Consider the following 21,445-nt stretch of genomic DNA (forward strand, 5'->3'; position numbering starts at 1 on the left):
CAAAACAACTAAAGGATGAATGAAAAAAAAAATTATTGGGAAAAATTAGTTGAGTGTCCTCATCAAACTAACAATGATTGAATATAAAAGGGATCAACCAGTGACTTCGGTATGGTAGTCTATTTCGAAAGCTGAAAAAACTCACAGAGCGATTTTAATCTCTTTTAATCACTATTGTGTGATTCATCACCAGTGCTAGAAGTGTAACCCAAAATATGCTGCATAGAATACGAGTTTAGAATTTATCCCAAACTACCGGACCATCTCATAGTGGTTATAATAATAATTGAATAATTGAACGGTTTTTTATTTTTTTTTGTTTTTTATTTTTTGAGAGAACTACCAAAATCCAAGTGCCATCTTCTCTGGAACGACTACGAGCAAAAACAACGAACTCTCTCTCTGAAATTCCGATCTTTGTTTCATCTGAAAATGCGAGTTCTCCAATTCGAATCTGAGCCGTCCATTTCAGGGTTTTGTCTCTGAATCCAATCTGCCCCCACAGCAATGGCGACGAACCTTCGAGAACACTTCAACAAGCCGGTCAACTCGCCGATCCCGAGCCACCCAGCTACAATCGGCGGTCAAGATCAGAGCTTGTCCGTCGTCATCTCGCCGGAGTGCCATGGATTCTGGTACGGCGGCGTTCTAGTGGTTCCCGCAGTCGTTTTCGCGGTGTACTTGGCGTTTCAAGCCAAGAAGAACGTCATCAAGCTTTCCAATGGAAGATCATACATCATGATATCCTATTATGCCCTTCTCTGGATCGCCAGCCTTCTCAACCTCGCCTGGTGCGCTCTTCAGGTTCGTGGGTTTTCAATTTTTGAAGGTTTTGGGTTGTGGGTTTTTTACAGTGTTGTGATTTGATTGCGATTTGGTGTTCGATTTTTCGATGCAGGCATGGCAGTGCTCAGGTGGGAAGGAGGTTGCTTGGAATGTGTTGTCATTGTTTACGGGTTCTGCAATGCTGGGATTGGAGATTAGCTTGGTGGGTTTCTTGCTCCAGGAGGATTATGCAAGTGGGGTTGAAGCTTTAGCTCATACTTTCTTGGTCTCTGGGATTGTTGTTGGTGTAGACATACTGCTTAAGGTAATTGCTAATCGGCGTAATCGCCTTTTTGTTTGTAAATTGGTGAAGAATCCGTTGCATTGTGTATGCATGTTGTGATTTCAGCTTATATTTCGTTTTAATTTCAGTTGGTCGAGATGGGATCAACCATTTCTATTTCATTTTTCCTTATGTATGCAATGCAATTGTTGTTACTTTCTAGTGTGTGCTAGACTTTCGTTGCGGAATCCCATTTGCAACATTTGATTACTTCGTAGTGTGCTAGAATTTTGTTGCGAAGCTCATTTGGTACATTTGATCATAAATGTTATTCCTGCAGAGGTAGAGTGAGCAATTGAATGATCGCCTGCTGCTTTGGTTATCGTCAAAGTCTAGTGTTTTTTCTTTCAGTCTGACATTGAAGAACTCTAGTTAATAATAGCTTTGATGATCATCTGTTCGGAGTTTTTGTTTTCTGTTTTGAGTTGTCAAGTATTTTCTGTTGATTTGGTCGTTGAAGAAGTTTAGTGTTTGGTTGTTTCATAGTTTTAGAAGTATTTTTATGTCTCTGAGCACATTCCCGTTTGTATAAATGTATATAATGTCTTCCACTGCATACCTATGTACCAGTACTTGAACCATCTTTTGAATCTGTTGGTAGGGTTGTAATGAGCCTTGTTCATTTTCAGGTCATCTATGTATTCGGGTTTGGGGTACCGCTGTTCACTGTTGGCATTGGAAGTACATATGGAGTGAAATGGGGCTTGTGGCTCATCCACAAATTATTGCTTACTGCAGTTTATGGCTTCATATTGTTTGTGCATTTCTCAAAGTGGAGAGAGAAGTTACCTCGTGAGTACATTTCCAATTCCGCTATCATTGCTTTTGCTGGAAATCTAACAAATCTAACTCGCGGTTATCTTCTAATCTTCTGCAGCCAGACCAGCATTCTACAACTACATCGTCATAATGTTTGTACTTAGTGCTCTGGCATCGTTTGGTTGCGGGCTTGCTGGAATTGGAGCTGGTTTTGGAATCTGGTACTCAAAACTAAGCTCAAAACTAGAACTATGATACGTTCATCATCTCAAATGCTTGCAATTTATAAATTTGAATTTGTGCACATCCTGCAGGTTGTACAATTTGACGGACATATGCTATCACGCTCTTTATCTTCCGTTTCTGTACGTGATTTTTCTAGCGGATTTTTTCCAGGTGATCATTCTTCCCAGTCCGGACCCCACTTAGTGGGAAGAGGCTTTGTTGTTGTTGTTGATCATTCTTCCCAGTCGTGGTTAAACAGCATTTTCGGGTTTTCCGATTTTTCCTCCCAAGTGATACTCATGCAGTTGCTAATCTACATTGTGATGTTTGCAGGAAGAAAGTTTTCTCCTGGAGAATGCGTATTACTCAGAGATGAAGGATGCTGGGTTCTTTGATGCCGATTGGGATTAGTCCGTCGGACCATCGGTAACTTGTGAACGTGTAAATTCAGCAGAAAGAAGGCTGGACCTTTTGTATACTTTGTAAATAAGTTGAACAGATAAATGTTGGATTTTGTGAGTGAAAGTAGATTGAGAGGTTCCCGTGTAATATGATGACTTATTTTTAGCTACGCCCCTTGAAAGCTAATATCTCACTTTGCGTCTCCAAAACTCAAAATTCGCTCCACTTTGCCCCCTAAAACCCGATTTTGATCTCATTTTTGTCCAGGGAAATTCACAAGTCGTTATTTTACTTTATAAAAATCGAAGTTAGCTACACAGTGCCTTAGTTCTGTTAACCTCGTTATGTGGGTGAGATTTGGATGCACCAAGCCAATCAATTTAGTTTTTATTTTTTTCCATCCCTGCTACTCAAACACGGCACCCAAAAATATTTCAATTCTGAATTTCTTTTTTTAAACTGAATATTTTATTCTTGAATGTTAACGCATAATGAAGATTTATAATTAAATTCATTAGCAAGTGGCGATAGTCTTATTGAGTGGTGGGTCGCACATACGTTCCAAAGGCAACTTTTGAATGTCAAAATGAAACGAATTTTGAGTGTCGGAAAGTAAAATGACTTTTGAATTACAAAGAGTAAAGTAAAATCGTAATCGAGTGCAAGAACATAACTAAATATAAACCTAATATAATTTGGGTGGTAATTTCACATGCCTTTTCTCATATGTTCATGTATTTTTTAATATTCCGGTTTTGATCACCGCCGTTGAATAAGTTCCGCGATAGAGTGCTCTTGCTCGAAGCCCAAATAACAATCCGAAACTAAAATCAATTTCATCCCCTGGAAAACACGGTAAAATAATGTTATACAAGCAAACCAAGACATTGAAATCGAAATTGAAATCAAAATCGACAGTTGGATATTCGGTAACGATGAATTATTTGCCCGGGTTTAGTCACTCGTAATAACAAACGGAATGTCAGATATTCGATAAAACAGGGAGAATTTAACCGCGTACCTGGATATTATTCGGAGCTGCTGGTAACTCCATGTGAGTAACCAAGTGATCAGAGAAGGATACTCTCTTCAGAGCATATAATTCAGATGTTGAGGTGTTCCCAAGGACCAACCACCACGCTTCGTTTTTCACCTGTCAAAGAAATCCGAAGCTTAGTTTCGTTTCTCTTTATCAGATTAGAACAAGGAGAACAATTTTACGGTTTTACCTTAGGAAATCGCGGGGTAAACGCTCTTGATTTGTTTTGCCTGTAATTGGTCTTAACCAATCTGATGTTTAAAGAGTGAGACTTTCCGCTGTCCTTTTCCTGAATTCTTAACTTCATTTCGATGCGGGGAAAATGCTGCAGATCCTAGAACAACAAAAAATTGCAGATGTTAAGCTACCGGAATCAGTTGGCATGCCTGGCAGCGAATAATAGTGAACAAAAAACGACTTGTGTCTCAATAACCTAACCGACCCACTCCAAAAGCCATCCGGTCATGTTACATCTTGACCGTGGGTGGGTTTGCTATGTGTCAGCTATCTTTGAAGTCCGTACCTGAAAAAACTTTGAAGCCGGGAAGTTTCCGATCATGGTCTGCAAAGTTGCCTTGGGGAGATTCAGTAGTTGCTGCACGCTGAATATTCCTCTTTTGCTTAGTGAGTCGGCGAGTTCAACATTCATGCATGGCATCATCCACAAGGAAGAATCCTTATCAAACCATAAACCCTGAAACGACACAAAAGATAACAGAAGAGGCTAGGCATCAAACTTTACTTTTTTGAGAAACAAATCATCCGAGTCAAATCAGTTAACGTTTAACTAATCAACTGATACGCTGGCCGTACAACGTCATAATATGAACCAGGCAAAATGCTAAGCTGCGGTCCTTTTTCCAGGCAGGTACTTTTATTCGTTTTACAATAAAAGTCGGAATGGTAACCACTAGGAGTTTACCTGCATGACCATTTGCAGAAGATGCATGCAAGTAACTGAGCTTGAAAGCCACCCGCTGTTGGCACATATATCTATCATGGCCTGGATGACCCGTATACTTTGATCCAGTACCGACTTCAAGTCTGTGACGTAATCACTGATTGGTAATTCTAACTGCGAGAAATGTGCCTGAATGCAGAATTCATGCATGGTAAGAGAAACAATGAGAGAACTAAAAGAAAACGACGGAACGTTCTTATTATGAACATATTGTTGAAGATAACTCTGACCTGAAACAGAAGATTGGCTTTGATATGTGGATCATCTAACCGGTCCTTGTCCACTCTATATCGAACTCTCTCAGCCAACGCTCCATTGTAATTCTCCTATTATTTATACATAGTTAAGACGAAGATCTCATATTCTTTTACTAAATAAATTTTAATTGGCGCTGACTTGCAATAACATGGGTAGGACTATTGTCCCAAAAAGTTTTGGATCCAACACAGAACTTAATATCTTGTGTGGTATAGGAAGAATATCATATGTTAGCAAATTTGTACGAAAGAAGGATTCCATATGACTGCTAATTTTTAATATTCCTTGCAGTGCTAAATTTCTCAATTTTTTTTTCAAATAGCCACCGCTGGTATATTTAGTCGGTCAAGTATGTGCCTCTTTACTAATCCAAAAAGAAAGAAAGTACCCAAGACCTTAGACTAATTACCTCATTGTGCCGCACAGGAAGTTCGTTATATTCAGAAGCAGCCGATAGGATATGCAAGAACACCTATAGGAAATAGCCTTCCATAAGCATAACAGCATAAAAATGTATAAGCGAGAAAAGGACTACCAGATAACTCAAGAACCATATCTTACTTCAAGCGACGTATCTGAACTTATGTTTGAACCAAACATTGATACAGTCATGTAGCTAAGGTAATACTGGGATGCTATTGAACCCAGCATCGTTGGCTCCACACTGTCTTCATTCATCTCGATGCATCCACCGTCTTCGAGATCCTCAAATGTGTTCTGCACTAGCCTGTCAAAAACAATAGTAAGTAGTGAAAGCAATGGCACTGGAAGAGAATGATAAAAGAAAAAGAATCGATGAGAATTGGACATTTTATTACCTAGACAAGTAAGAATTTACAACTTCAGCTTCAGCATTGTCCAAGCCATAGTAAGCTGGATTAAACATCTGTAGCAAATGCAATGCGTTCACAACTTTTATGTCAAAAAAATGATAGGTGTAGAATATTCAAAAATAAAAAATAATCTGATTCCCTTTCTTTCTATATTTTTATTCTCTCTAGTTATGTGACCAAAACCATACCAGTCTACGGTATAAATATGTCCAGGTAAGATAATGCAGCGCATCCTCTTTATGGCAAATTGTGCCAGAAACTATCTCAGCGTTGATGTGATTATGCAACTGTTCCCTCAGACTACTCTCGACGGGAAATGGTTCATATAAGAACTGCAATTCATTAAACCACATATTATTCCAGCACCCTGTGAAGGATGACATTCAACTAACTATATAAAGTCACGACTTCAAATTAACCTTTTTATAGAAGCTCTTTTTGGGTTCATGAACAAGAATGACTGCTTTCCCATGCTGATCAAATTGTGGCCGGCCAGCACGACCCATCATTTGCAAGATATCTGTGATTGGAAAATCAACATATCTTTTTGCTTTCCCATCATAATATTCTGTTCCCTGCAAGAGAATTAATGGCATTATGTAAATGAAAGATTTAGGAAGAACAGCTGATGCAATAGATACCTGCAAAAAATTTAATTCTAGGAACAACTGTAAAAGCCTACCACAAATTTTGCCTTTACCTTAATGATGACTAGATGAGCTGGAAGGTTTACACCCCATGCCAATGTGCTCGTACAAACCAATACCTATAATTTGATGGACAATGCCTAATCAGTATAAAGAGTAAGATATTTTTCTTCCTAATATTCTCTTTCTGTACTGTGTCTATCAGGAAAGATATGTGATCTGTCAGGTAAAGAGAATTGCCTGAATCTTGTTGTTTGCAAAAAGCTCTTCAACTAGAGATCTATCCCTGTCATTCAGACCAGCGTGATGTAATCCAATGCCAAATTGCAAGGTGTGCCTAAGGTTATTATCAGTGACCTGAGAAAGCACCATCTGCAGGTCGTCTTCTGGCATACTAAGAAACTGCCTTGGATGTTCATCTGAAGCTGCAAACTTCAATTACAGAAAAGCAATAAAAACAATAATAATTAGTCACAGTTAGGGAATGCTTCATTTTCCCAACATGACTTTGGATCCTACCTGAATGAGGTCCAATGCAGTAAGCCTTGTCTGTCGACGAGAAGAAACAAATATTAAAACTGGTTTTGTAGGTGAGTGGGTGCATATCGCAGCATATGCTGGTTTGTTCATGCTATTCATCCTTGGGCAATAGAACTTTCCAGGGTATCCCTGTTCATAAACTGACATATTAGTGCTATGAAGTAAACATATATAAGGCCCTTATCTGCTTTCATCTCAACAACAAAAAAACATAAACAAGGAGACAGCTCTGTATTCTACCTCATTTAGTGCGCATAGTCACTAGCATAATAAAAGATAAGCTAATATACATAGATCAAAAGGAAAACAGTATAGTTGTAGTTACATATCCAATTTCAAATACCCTTATAGTTCTAGCAGCACAGGTGTATCTAATACCTTCTCCCTCTTTTGTAAAAAAAAAAAAGAAAGAAAGACAAACATACTTTATTTAAACCATTGAGAGACAATACAATTACATAGGAGGACTAAGGGACCAGTGAGATACAAATCGAACAGCGAATATTGATGCAGAAGATTGCAGACCTAGATATGTAATCTCACAATTACCTATGATTTAAAAACAACTACCATACCATTAACGGTTGTATAAAACCAAAACAAGTATTATAAACTTAATATCATAGACAAGAAAACAAGAGATAACCGAGATGCTGTAACAAAGTCGCTTGCAAATTGAAGGAGGCCCATATTCCAATATTCCCCAGGAAAAGTTACTGACAAATCACTTCCAAAGTAGAGCAGAAAGATCAAACATGAAACCATAATCCATTTGAAACACTAAATTACTACCTGGATATGAACTTCAAGAGGTACAGGTCTCACGCTTGGTTTAAAATTGAAGAGCCCAATTTCCCCAACACCCAACCAATCAGCCAAATCCCTACATAATTGAAACGGCAAAAGAATATTCAAAACATAATATGTTGATCAAGGAGAAAGGGAAAAAAAAAGCAATTCATGTGCGCTATTTCCACAAAAAGAGCATAGAGGATGACATTTACTCAATTGTTTAAAAGCAGTACAACTGAAACATGCCCGAGAATACTGATAATATGACAACAATTTAAAATATATTCAGATAAATAATGCAAAAGGGAGGGTTGCATCTAGTGATCTGCAAACATTACATCAAAGGATCCAACCCGATACCAAATGCACATACATGCCAGGTAAAAACTTACAAAAAAAAGAAGAAAAAAGACTTTAGGACTTGGATGTGAGATCCACTGCAGGATCCTAGGAACAAAGATGCACACAGACGTACCCTGCATTTGCTAAAGCTGTAGAAAGGCCTACAAATCGTACTTCACGCTCTGTCTGTGATGATATGTATCTCATCCTTGACACAATAACCTGGAACATAAATTTGCAAGCTCAAACCAAGTCCAACTACCTTTTCCCCAAGAAAAATCATATGGTCATCTGAAGAAAAGTGTCAACACACACAGACGAAGACATATACTGGCAAGTTTCCATCAAAGCATGATAATAAGCAAGTTCATTTCTCTTATATGTCAAATTTTTTTATTTTTCACAACTAACCAGGAGCACAAAACTTTTCTATATATACCTCAAGGATGGGTCCACGGTCAGCTCCCAACAAGTGAATCTCATCCATGATCATAAGCCCAACCTACTGATGAAACATCCATTAATGCATAGCATGCAAAATGACATACATGTGTAGAAAAATTATGTACACAAATAAAGTAGAAATCCAATTAACTAAATAAACTAGTTCCTTCTTGGAGAAGGGGGAAAAATATCGATATACGTGAGTGAATGCACCTTCTTAACATAGTCTCGACTATGCCAATTACGGCTGATACCATCCCACTTCTCAGGAGTAGATATTATGATATCCGCTGACATAATGGCCATCATATCTGGAGTATAATCACCAGTCATTTCAACCTGACAACAACACAGAGTTATTACCAGTACCACATATTATGGTTTACTTATAGCTATGAGGGGAAAAAATTCACCATCTCTTTCCCTAGCTGAGAGACAAGGCGTCTTTTCCAATCATTCATTCTTTCCCGAACAATAGCCTTCAAAGGTGCTATGTAAATGACCTACAGTCAACAGTTCATAGTACACTTTAGCATAAAAGCAGCATTGAAATACACAAACCTAATAAGTGCAATCCTGCCCAGATCAGCACCCATAGGTGCTATCTTCCACAAAAAACCCAATGCCCTTTCTCATTTTGCATTTCTTTCAGGAAAAATCTATTTCTATTCTGTGATTAGGAAATGTCAACGAGATACCTTCATATCAGGCTGGGTATTGAAGAGACGAAGCATAGCAAGCTCGGCAGATATAGTTTTCCCACTTCCAGTGGGAGCTCCTAACAAAACATTATTGTCTGTGTGATACAAGACATGGAAAGTCTGCCCAATTCCAAAAAAAAACATTAACTCACTGAATGTGATGGATATTGTCCGGGAAAAAAAAAAGAGGAAAAAAACCACAATAAAGGTGTAAAATCACTGAAACCTGTGTTTGTATCGGATTAAAGTGTGAGAATCTGTACAATGCTTCGTATGAATTGTTGCCAAGTGAAGTCACAGGGAGAGGTTTCAAATCTAGCAGTTCTGTATGTGAAGTATGAGCCTGAAGAAACAAGACTTGTCTGATCAGACAAAGCTTTTGGCAGGAGCACCTCGTTGGCCTTTATGAAAATAAAAATAAAAGTTCGACCATATACCCTTATAATAAACATGGAAAACAAGTACCTCTGGCAGTGCTAGATTCTGGAAAGATATGGTGTAGAAAGCCTCTGAACGCAACCAAGAATCCGAAACAGCACGGATATAATACTGTGGTGGATGTGGCTCAAATATTGGCACAGTAAAAGAAAGCTTCTGAGGTTCCCCCTTAGCCATCCGCTTTGTCAGAGTAAATAGCTCTGAATGGTAGATGTGGTCATTCTCCGAATCCTTTAATATAGTCAAACATCATGCAAATTATAGTTTTATATGGGGAAAAAAATTTTGGACCTTAAGCATGACTAGTATAAGAGCCTATGACCCATAGAAAATTAACAAGAAATTGGAAACCATGTCAGCACCTCAACGAGAATCCACCAACGTTGGGATGTGCCATGAAAACGATCTTTCCATATGAAGTCTGGTGTAATAAGTAAATCCACCTGAAAATTAAAAAATACATAAATAGGTGTTCAAAACAAAAGTATTGAATGATTAATCAGACAACAAACATTTAGTGAGATAGAAATTACTATAAAACAAATTAAGGTTCACCATGGTAAGTTACCTTTAAAACAGTTCTGGTGATTGGACTCACAGTTGCGGACAACTGGATCCATGGAAAATATCCCAAATATTGCTTGACCAACTTCAATCACCCAAAAGAAAACAAGGAAAGAAAGGGTTAAACAAATTTCCTATTGTTTGACATACCCCATACCAAAGTGAAGTTTAAGGCACTACAATAATGACAATATACCCTTCCTCCAGGCCCATAGCGAATCAATGCTCCAATGTCTTTTTCCTCCATCTCATATAGGCGATCTAAGTCAGCCTCTCGTTCTTCAAGCTTTCGCAGTATCTGTATGAATAAAATATATTGTCAAACAATGGACTACACTTTGAGAAATTAATAGGAGAAAAGTATCATGTACAAACCTCTCCTGAAAGATCCTTGTCAAATTGTCTGAGAGGATGCTGATGGGGCCAAACTTGGCGATCCACAGCCTTACAATAGTCCAACATGAACAACGACATCTCAGACCAGCCTTTTCGTAAGCAAATCTCAAATAAAGCCCGCATAATGCGTGCCAAGCTTGCACTTATATATGCAGCATCAGAAACCAAGGAAAAGGTATCGATTGAGCCACGAGATATGTACAACTGCAAAACACATAAGCCATATATTAGTCAACAAATATTTCCCTTTTTGTAAAATTTTAGCTAATATTTGGTAGCAGTAGCTGAGCACAAAGCAACCTGAATGAGAATGGAAATCTTTCCATGTTTATTTGAAGGACCCCCCTTAACTTCTAAAGGGCATGATGATCGCACCAACGCCTCAAGTTCATGCTGTTCCTCATCTCGAACAACAATATTTTCAAATTCTGAGGAGTGGGCTACCATATCAATTACCTGAAGGAACAGAAAAAGCAGCACCAGCCAAATCAAACAAAATAATAATTATTAGAAGGGAACTCCTTATTACGAGAAGGGAGCTATTTGACACTCCAAAGTAGTCATCCTGCAGTCTTCATAGTACAAAGATGGATGGAAGAGTGCATGATGACTATTTTTTAGTGCTGCTAACAATTCTCTTACAAGAAAATAAAAAGTGAGAAACATATTTCAAGGCTGCGTTGAGATGGACGTCTCAAATAGGAAGCAAATTGGAAATACAAATGAAATAGTACACAAAACAATAACCTCAGTCTCATTCATGTGGCGTCTCAAACATTCATTGTACGTTTCAACACTTGAGTATTGAATATAAAAGTGGCTTGCAATTCGACCAAGTTCTGTACAATAAAAGTTGCCACTTTTTTCATCAAATCGCATCATTTTTGCTTTGTCCAGGGAACGTGCAGCATCTGCAATCAGAGATCTTTGCTTCAAGCCCAAGGAAGGATCTGCAACAACCTGCAAAATGCAGAAGAAAATGTCAATACCCGAAACAAGCAAATACAAATATCTAACCCATAAGCACTGATAAAGTCCAGTAGGTTTTCGAGAATAAACAATAAAGTCAGGCTGCCAGTCAAGAAAATGTTCAACAAAGATCAACTGGTAAATCATATAGGTAAAGTCAATCAATACAATACCTCATCCCACCCAATACCGTACACCAAAGGGTTCAGCCTCATTCTTATAAAAAGGTATGTATATCCAAGCCATGCACAAGCTTCCTTGACATTGGTGACAGTACCAAGTGCCACCTCTGCATTTAAATTGTCTTTCAAGGAACTAATAAACTGCAAACATAGAAGGAAATTACAAGAGCCATAAGAAAAAGTGAATCATCTCAGCATAACTTGGATAAATTCAAATACACAAACATGCAAAACCCAAAGTTTATTACGCGCAAGGACATCATATTGCCATTCTACGCCATTGTATAACGTAAAACTCAAGTATGTGGAGAACTCTTAAGTGCAGCATGTCAATGCATAATGAAGTACCCTAAGGCACATCCAAATCAATGATACCCTGTCCCACAAGTTAGTTGCAGTTCCAGATCTACTAAGGTGACTGATAAAACCTTGTCCAACAAATTAGTTTCACTTTCAGATCTACTAGAGCTGACTTATAAGCAATGTTTATAGTAAACAATCAAACAATCACAGATTCAAAGCCACCTAAAACTCATCCGAAAATGTTTTACACACGGTGTTACCAAGATTCTGTCTCTAGACCCATCCAAATTATTTTGTTACAGAAAATCAGTACACTTCACAAGACACATTAGAAATTCTCACCCACTGACTTACCTGGATATATACATATCATAATGTTCTAGTGTCTTAAACTACACTAGTACCTGACTTTCTATAGGAAGTTGACTTGTCAGCAACCGAAGATAGTAGGCCAGTTTGTCGTGAGACGTAATTATAATGCCTTCACCACTTTTGTCGAATTGAGGTCTCCCAGCACGCCCAAAGATCTAAAGAAATTATCATGAGAACAAAAAAAAAATGGAAATCATATGATAAAGTTTGCTTGAGATGTATTTACAAGAGAAACACTTTGAATCTAACCTGCATAACATCTAGCATGCCCAGGTCTTTCCACCCACCAGCCTTTGGATCATACAATTGAGTCCCCTGAAGAAAATGCCACACTTTATATATATGTATACATATATATATTATAATCTTTTTAGGGAACAGGAAGTAAAATAAAGGAGAAAGAACATTAAACTGTCTAATTAAAGTACATTCTGTCACATCTTATCTTAAAAAAATTAAAGTATCAAGTTTTAAGCCGCACAAATAAACTATACTTTCAGAAGTCTGCACAAACCTTTATCACAACAGTGTGAGCTGGTAGATTTACACCCCATGCCAAAGTTGCTGTACAAACAAGCACCTAAAACAGAAAACAACATATCTAAAAAAAACAATTTCAGCCAAATATAGAAGTGACGGTATGAAGGATAACTAGATGATTTCTACCTTCAATAGTCCATCAGAGAAAAGGCGCTCAGTCAGACCTCTATCAGACCGTAACATCCCAGCATGATGAACTCCAACTCCAAATTCAAAAAGTGCAACAAGATCTTTGTTTCTGGACTTCTTAACATCCCTCTGAAATTCATTAAATGGTACCTCTATCATAAATAAATAAAAGGTATGATATTAATAATAAGATCCAGAAAACAAAATAAATCTTTTCTTGCCTGAACCAATGAAAACTGTGGGTGTTCATCGTTCTTGAAAAGATCCAGTCCTTCAAACTTGCGAGCAAGTTCAACCTGTAAAATTGTAATATAATTGGTAAATAGCGAAGCCAGAGCATAACACACCTCATAAAATTGACAGTAAAGAATTATAAATTTCGAACCAAGTCCATCTTTCTTTGATAAACAACATTGGTTATTGCATTATATGACTTTAAATGTCACAAACAGATTTTTTTTTTTTGAGAAGAAACAATTTTATTAAAAGAATAAAGAACAACACAGAAGTGGATAAGAGTCCACTAACTGACAACAAAGAAAAACCCATTATTAATTCATGGGTAAGAGTCACAAACAGATTTTATCCTTTTAGATATGTATTAGCGCATGTACAATTGCATCCTTTCAACTTATACCAACATGCCTTTATTAATTCATTGTTGAACCAGACCAATAATATTAACTCCAAAACCTAAAAACAATGTAGGACAAATGGCACAATATCAAGCCAGTTCCTATGACTAAAATGAAGCTTGCAAGGATTCATACTGGTCTAGCTGATGCAATTGCATTAACAACCAAGCTTTCTCATTGGCGAAGTTGGCATAACTAGTTTATTATTCACACTTCAAAAAGAATTTCAAGCCAAATAGAAAGGCCACAAAATTCAGATGGATTATGAGGAGGGTATACCAATTTCTGAGCTGTTTTTGCTGTGTCCTTTCGAGAATGAACGAATACCATTGCCTGATACCCTTGCCTGAGTGATTCAACAACCTGGCAGAAAAAGTATCAATCAGTTAATAACTATTCCAATGCACACATTACAGAAAGGAGAGCCAATCAAGAAGAAATACCTTCTTGTAGCATATCTCATTCATTAATTCATTTCGGGCTGCAAAGTTCTGCTCACTAATACCAATATACTGCTGTGCAAGGGGCACAGGACGATAACTAGCATCAAAAAAGAAGAGTCCTGCATCTGGATTCACTCTCAGAAACTGTGCAACCTGAGTGATTAAAAAGAATTACCATATCCACATTAAGAAATAAATATGAGGCTTTAAATTATGGCATTTAAATTCCAATCAATAGTTCAATACAGATCATAAATATAAAAAACTGGCCAAGAAACCTCCAAATAGTTGGGTAGAGTGGCTGAAAGGCCAACAATGCGTATCATCGTCTGTGTAGATTCCACCTGCCAAGCACACCAAACAACAAACCAAAAGACAAAAACAAAAAACATAAGCAACTAAATCAACAATCAGATAACCATTTAAGTAACATGTAACATCTGATAAACATTTATAAAAATAAACATCCTGCTATTACATAACATTTCAAAAACAATAATCATCTTTGCATACAGTGCCTTCAATAAGAATTTGATGTATACTTCCTTTTAAAAGGGAAAATTTAACGAATGACTTGTTGATGAATACGCCTTCAAGTCTATTTATAAGTTATAACTACTATGTTGGTAACATTGTTGGCCAATTCCCTAACAGCTAAAGTTTTTTTACTTTCAACGGTTTGTATAAAGTTGAGGAAAGTCGGGTCAACAACTCTCACCCTCACACCCGCACTTATTTACTAATTTGCAAGGTGTATCTCTTTGTCTGCATCTTCACATGAAAAATGAATCTGCAAGTTAAGAATAAGTTTAGTACATTGTTGGCTCATTCCTTTAGCTCAAGTCTTTTGGGTCCATTAGCTGTCTAACTATAACAACTCCCCTACTGTATAATCAGAACCAGTTGTGTAAACTCATACCTATGTTGGCGGAAAACAAAAAAATTGCCTTTATCACAATATACAACAAACATCAAATTATTGTATGAATTCAATTTCAAATTATGGTAAATGACTAAGGGAACCCGATTTTCCTTAAGAAGATGAAGACTAAGAGCAACAAGAAACAGATAGGATCTCTCCTAGGATCTCTCCAGCTTTCATAAGCATAATTTGAAACTGTACAGATGTCATCAATTAATCTAAACGGTGTGAGTTATTTCACATCAATAAGCCAAGAGCACTAATGACTCGCTAAAAGTTTACCTGGCGCAAAGTCCGAGCAACTAGTGCCTCAATTACAGGGCCCCTGTCATCATTCAATAGATGCACTTCATCAATAATTAAAAGCTTCACGAGCATTGAAAGTGCCATGTCACTGCTCTTGCGAGTAATGACATCCCATTTTTCAGGTGTAGTAACTATCATCTGAATAACAAGAAAGTAGAGACGATAAGTTTTTTTTCCCTTTTTAAAGGGAACAGTATGGGAGCAACAACAGCATACTGAGCACACAAAATTTGATAAAAAGTGACCTGAGTTTCTTCAAGTTCATTCTTAGATAGTTGCATGTCGCCGGTGAGTTCTTTCACAGTCATATTCAATGGAGATAAGCGATGGCTAAAAGTTGATGTGACTTCTGAAGCTAATGCCTAAAAAAGAAATGGTAATAAGTAACAAGCCACTATTTCAATGCCCATCAGGGAAAAAAAGTAAAGAAAAAGGAAGGGAGTAACATAGGGTAGATACCTTCATAGGTGCAACATAAACTATTTTAAATTCATCTTTATGCAAGTAACCATCTTTGAAGTGCTGTCCAATCTGCACCATATGACTAGTCTAGTCACTATCTAAATATCAAAAAAGATCATATACTACTGAATGCTAAATAAAGAAAAGTACAGAAAAAGAGCTTCTTAGGTTGAATTCAATCCTATAAGTAGCAGCACCATAACATAAAAGGAGTTAATTAACTAAGACAGCAAAAAGTTTAGTTTCCTTGCTTTTGTTTTGCAAGGTGGTATCCTTCAAAACATTAACCTCCTACAAAAATATAAGTAGCACTTCCTAGGTCATAGGACATTACAACAAGTTAACTCATACATAATATAAAACCAATTGTGTGAATCTGTGCTCAACTCCAAGTAGTATGAGAAAAGTATGATTGTCAAAAAGAACAGAGAACCAGGAATTCTCAATCATTGGCAATTTGGCATACCTCATGTAGAATAGAAATCATAGCTATGTTTGTCTTACCAGCTCCTGTTGGAGCACAAACCTGCAAGCAAATCGAAATCACATTGAAGCATATCATACACACTTTCACAGGAAAGGTTTGGTATTCACATAGTCAACAGAAATAACAACTTACTAGTATATTTTCATTAGTGTTATAAACAGTATGAAATATGATGCTCTGAATACGGTTCAAAGATTTGTATCCCCGAAAAGCAGCTTGAGCAAATTCATCTAACTCTGTTATGTCAATCTGAGAACAGATGATAATAAACAAAAAATTCCATACAAAAGGAAAGATGTCAAGGCCAGTAGATGATAAAAGAAATGGAAAGTAATGACAATCCTGTTTGCTAAACCACCAGTAAATGCACAAAAATTATGGCTGCTTGCCAGTGAACTCCAATAGCATCACAAACCTCCTATGGAAAAATATATTCATACATTATCTTATAGCTACAAAGCATTTCATGGTCAATATAATTCTCCAAGAGAAAGTAATATCCAAAGGTTTATACATGTCACATACATTCTATCCAATCGTTTCCCATGCTAACACTTCATATGAAAAAGAAATATGATAAATGTAGCAAAATGAAGAATGCTTCCGGTAAGTTTATTTCCCTGGGAGGGGCAATAAGGGATACATCTATAAGCTAGCTACCACCCGTTAGGTCAGTCCATTTATAAGTGCTTGCCCAAATACCAACATAAGGTTTACTTTGATTTCATCTTTTAAGATCATAGATTAAAAAAATAAATAAAAGTAAATTCTTTATAGTTGACTGCCTTGAAGGAGAAAGAGTGCCAATGTTCTCTAAGAAGAACCTGTTCTTAATTTTAGCGTGTATTCTGCTTGTGCTTTCTTCAGGTGTTGTTCGACAAACATACCAAGTCCTATTCTCTATTCATCGGGGAAAGGGAAAAAACAGGTCTAGTACTTAGTTCTCTGAGAGCAGCTAGTACCTAAAATAATATAGAAGGAGACTCCCTAACTTATTATCCACTTGTGCGTCTCCAAAAGGTTCCTATTAGTCATCTCCAATTAACAAATTTATGTAAAGAATTGAGAATCGGTGTATATAGTTTTAAAATGACAAACATGAAATAAAATTATCAGAAAAGTTAATTGTTACCAGCTTTTCACTTGGTTTCATTTGTGCTGTTGGTGTTGGGGGAATAATGACTTCCTCATACCCCTTATGATGCTTCCTCACTGTTCCTTGAGGAAGAGCACTAACTGCTAAAGAGTGAGCTTCACCATACCCTAAGAGACCATCAACAGGTTTTTTTCTTTCACTTGCTTGTACTAGAGAAGAAAAATTTACACCAGCCAGATCACTATCAGCGCCATATTCTGTTCCTCGTCTTTGTCGCTTTTCCTCTTTGCGCCGAAGTTTATCAATTTGCCGTTCAGATTCTGTTTGAACAGTAACCTGAAGACAGAAGTGGAATGCTTGATGCCATAAGTAGCCTTTTGATTTATGTGTTAATGAGAACAAATTTATACAGAATCAGTTCTACCTGTGTGCCATAACTAGGCATACGTGGTTGAGAGCTTGAAGATAATTTATCAGATTTCAGTCCCAGTAGCCCTTGATGGATGGCATCAACGAGTTCCTTTCGATGCTGTGGGAAACATAAAAACAAAAATCAAAACAGAAACTTTAGCTGTAAATTCATGAAATATTAAATCTGGAATAGACTTCTCTAAGAAATATCCATCAAATATGTATATTAGATGGCCAGAGAAACAACTGTATCCTACAACTGAAATGTGGTATGCTGTTACAAAAAAGGGGAATCATATTTGTATTTAAAGAACAAATATATTTATAAAAGAAGGTGCCACTTCTTCAAACAAAGATCATGATGACACATGTTAGGAAAGAGTACTGGGGAAGCGGATTTTTGTGTTGTCTGTGCATGTGTGTTGGTAGTGTTTTAGGAGGACACTGTAAAGAGTATCTAAGACTAGCTCAACAAAGTAGTAGAATGTTTATATTCTTACTGATATGAGGTCTTGGACAGTTTCAAACGCACTATCCCCAACAAGATCTAACAAGTCACCTGCTATCTTCATTAAGAAAAAGATCTCATGATTAGTATGAATTAAATTTAGTTGCCTACAAAAGCGCAAGAGTGAAGCCCGTTACAATAAAAGTAGATGAACTATTAATGAATACCTCATCACCAGATTTGTCAGAGTCAAGAACCCGACAGATGGCCATAGCCAATTCATCTCCAGAAAGCTGTGAAGTACTTTTTGTTATTATCCGATCACATGCATCTTGTAACCAACTCAAGTTGAAGCTTTGTCCATTGGAAGTAGGTTGATGATCATTCAAGTCATTGCGACTATATAATCCTTCATAATATGATGTAGAAGAAGTGCTTTCCTCACCCAATAGCTCCCCATCCTCCAAAGAAACATCCACCAGAAACCGAGCTGGTGCATGGAAAACAAGGTCAGCGCCAAATTCTGCATTGTCATCAGTCCCACTTACAGGGTTTTCTGGAAGCGCAGTCCCCCCATCACTAGACTGCATCCCACAAAGTCTCTGGGCAAGGGAGACAACTTTCCGCATGTTAGCATCCGAAACGGCTTGACCAAGTAAGTTTTGCACTTCCAGCCTGCATTTCAAATATTAGAGGATAAAATCAAAATTCTAGAAACTTTGTTTTCTTTTGGTCGATAATCATAGTTAAAATTTCATATACAATCTCTAACCACGCATAATAAATTAATCAAATTGCGATGGATACTCATTTGACACAATCCCCTGCATTCCTTAATTTGCTTCTATATGAATGTAAGGCAATTGTGAGCATCTTGTATAAATATGTTCCGAATTAGTTTCATCCGTCAATGAGTAAATCAGGCCTACAAATGTTCAGTTTCGTAGATAAAGAAACTTAATAAATAGTAATGGACTATGAATAACTTGTTCGTTGTGTTCCTGGAGGCCAGAACACAAGGGAGCACCCACTTGTAATACCATATTTACTAATTTAACTTCTATCTGATTAAAATGAACATTAAGGATTGGAAAGCAGAATTCTTACTTTTCCCTAGCAATAATTGTTTCAACATTGGCTTCCTCCGCTGGCGAGCTGAAAAGGCGGTACATAGCCAGTGCCACCTCACGAAACTCTTCGGAGGAAACTTCTCCATCTATCAATTCAACCACTGCTCCGACAAACTGCTTGTACGCTTGCCGCACTTCAACCGAAGCTGCTCCACAAATTTCCAGTTTATTCAATATATCAAATACGGTGTGCTATGTCCACAATCACACTACAGGAAAGTTGTCAACATTACCTTCTTCCCATCTATGAATTATCTTCCTAGCAAGTTCCGACTCATCAACTGAGCTCGAAGGCCTACACCGGATAAGTCCGAAAATCCAAATATTATTTCGGAATTAATTGGTCAAGAACAACTAATCAGGAACCATAAACAGCTTCACTAGTAAAAATTAGCACAAAATTCACGTCCCCAGCAGCGCATTACTCCTCCATTTTATCACTAAGATCCTAATACACACAGAAAATACATAGATATTGAAATTCGATTAATTCGTCCTAATTTCTCCATTAAATCTTCAATCAAGCTAAAGCTAAATTGCATCAAGCTCGTTCCAGGGGGAAACTTTGGCATTCCATTCCAACTCCTATCTCATATCAACAAACTCATATAAATTTTCTAAGCATCCTACTTGCATTTCCTACACTTTCTCGGCAACCAAACAGAAAATAACAGTAAAAAAAGTGAGAATTGTTGAGAGAAAATACTGGGGCGGTTTGTGGCGGCTCTGGAGGAGGATCTTCCGCTGCAAATAGGCCTGATCGACGTCAAAGGGCTCTCTGAGAGAGCTGGTCAGCCGCGGAAGTTGAACCAACATCTTTCCGGATTCTTCTTCTTCTTCCGCTTGACGAAATGAAACTTTTCGGTGCTGGGAGAGCTTGAGGGCGTCTGGATTTTTTCGCACGAAAAGATTTCGGGTCAAGTAAATTAAGCGACCCGAATGTATACGGGTCTGACCTGGTTTTTGGTATTTTAAGTTTGGGCCCACTCGTATTGGGTTCGCAGTGATATTTTACTGGCCGAAGCAAATGAACCGTTGGAATGACGGGCCGGATTGCATAAAGCTAGTAGTTATGGGCCATATCATTTGGTCATGAAAGTTCAACATGTGGACGGGAATTTCAAACATGACACGTTAATAAAACCCAAACAAGCATGTGGATGGTAATGTGATTAAATTGAGCGCAGTCATTTTTGTCTTGAAATCGTATTCGTGTTGCAATCGTGTCAACCTGTTTAACTCAAAAATGTTGGCTCGTATCCAAATCAAATCAACAGCCATGGAAGAGGACTCATCTCATTGCACTCGAATTCAAATTTTATCTGGTGTATAGTAATTTAAAATATCATTTATTCAACTCAAGTGAAAAAATAACTCATAACGACCTAGTATATTTTTTCATAATTTAAATCTCCGTCTTATCTCAATTCTCTTTTAACACATGCATTTCGAGTTTAACTTTTTCTTTTTTTTAATATAAATTAGTGTAAAATATTTATATTAAAATAATAATAAAAATGATCTCAATCATTCCCTCTCACTTTCTTTTGCCAACGTACGTATAAGTTATAACACATGAGATGTTCCACACCACATCACTACACTACAAAAAAGATGATGTATCGACTGATGATCAAGACAACAGCAGTTGTTAGCTTAAGATTAGTGAATTATATTCATTCATTACATATCGTGCGGTCGGAAATTATTTTAAATATTTTTTATTTAAAATTAAATACAAACAATACCTGACAAAATTTGACAGCACAATATACGATGAACGGACATGATTTACAGATCTACAAGATTCTAGCCAAAAGGATCCAAAGAGGATCCAATTGGAAATGAGGATCCCGATGATCCTAACATTGTGCCCTTTCATTGTACATTGTGGGGTGAAAAATCATTTTAAATATTTTTATTTAAAATTAAAGGAAAACTAATGAAAAGGATTTGAAAACTTTGAGTTTTAATGATAAGGACAAAATAAAAGGTAAAATGAATAGTACCAGGATTGACTTTTTAGTGTAAAAATGTGGTTTTTCGTTAAAGTGAACAGTACTGGGTGCTTTTCGTTAAAGTTCCCTAAAATTAAACATAAACAGTACTTGACAAAAACTGATCGCACGATATACGATGAACGAAAACAATATGAGGATCT

General features: G+C 37.1%; 2 protein-coding genes across 2 annotated transcripts; one reads left to right on the forward strand and one right to left on the reverse strand.

The window, feature by feature from the left end:
• The first annotated feature begins 240 nt into the window (after positions 1 to 240).
• Positions 241 to 2,663, forward strand: LOC126625208 (protein CANDIDATE G-PROTEIN COUPLED RECEPTOR 2-like). The gene is made up of 6 exons (XM_050294299.1): positions 241 to 804; positions 899 to 1,090; positions 1,738 to 1,900; positions 1,986 to 2,088; positions 2,182 to 2,263; positions 2,426 to 2,663. Exons 1-6 carry the CDS (start codon positions 508 to 510, stop codon positions 2,501 to 2,503), a joined length of 915 nt encoding a protein of 304 aa, XP_050150256.1. The 5' UTR covers positions 241 to 507; the 3' UTR covers positions 2,504 to 2,663.
• A 427-nt stretch (positions 2,664 to 3,090) lies between these two features.
• Positions 3,091 to 20,180, reverse strand: LOC126625206 (DExH-box ATP-dependent RNA helicase DExH14). The gene is made up of 49 exons (XM_050294296.1): positions 19,991 to 20,180; positions 19,518 to 19,579; positions 19,262 to 19,430; positions 18,382 to 18,829; positions 18,207 to 18,272; positions 17,720 to 17,824; positions 17,332 to 17,631; positions 16,332 to 16,448; positions 16,179 to 16,238; positions 15,710 to 15,781; positions 15,496 to 15,612; positions 15,227 to 15,388; positions 14,301 to 14,366; positions 14,023 to 14,175; positions 13,859 to 13,942; positions 13,166 to 13,240; positions 12,942 to 13,073; positions 12,790 to 12,855; positions 12,525 to 12,590; positions 12,308 to 12,430; positions 11,592 to 11,741; positions 11,197 to 11,409; positions 10,750 to 10,905; positions 10,429 to 10,653; positions 10,250 to 10,351; positions 10,058 to 10,138; positions 9,852 to 9,932; positions 9,517 to 9,720; positions 9,278 to 9,394; positions 9,049 to 9,171; positions 8,764 to 8,853; positions 8,564 to 8,689; positions 8,346 to 8,408; positions 8,040 to 8,128; positions 7,565 to 7,655; positions 6,752 to 6,901; positions 6,473 to 6,664; positions 6,286 to 6,351; positions 6,005 to 6,160; positions 5,774 to 5,917; positions 5,571 to 5,638; positions 5,314 to 5,479; positions 5,162 to 5,224; positions 4,725 to 4,820; positions 4,456 to 4,623; positions 4,057 to 4,227; positions 3,724 to 3,867; positions 3,516 to 3,647; positions 3,091 to 3,337 (listed from the first exon to the last, which is right to left on the reverse strand). Exons 1-49 carry the CDS (start codon positions 20,098 to 20,100, stop codon positions 3,254 to 3,256), a joined length of 6,264 nt encoding a protein of 2,087 aa, XP_050150253.1. The 5' UTR covers positions 20,101 to 20,180; the 3' UTR covers positions 3,091 to 3,253.
• Between the last annotated feature and the right edge of the window lie 1,265 nt (positions 20,181 to 21,445).

Source organism: Malus sylvestris, chromosome 6 (genome assembly GCF_916048215.2).
Source record: "Malus sylvestris chromosome 6, drMalSylv7.2, whole genome shotgun sequence".
In the NCBI taxonomy this organism is placed as follows: domain Eukaryota; kingdom Viridiplantae; phylum Streptophyta; class Magnoliopsida; order Rosales; family Rosaceae; genus Malus; species Malus sylvestris.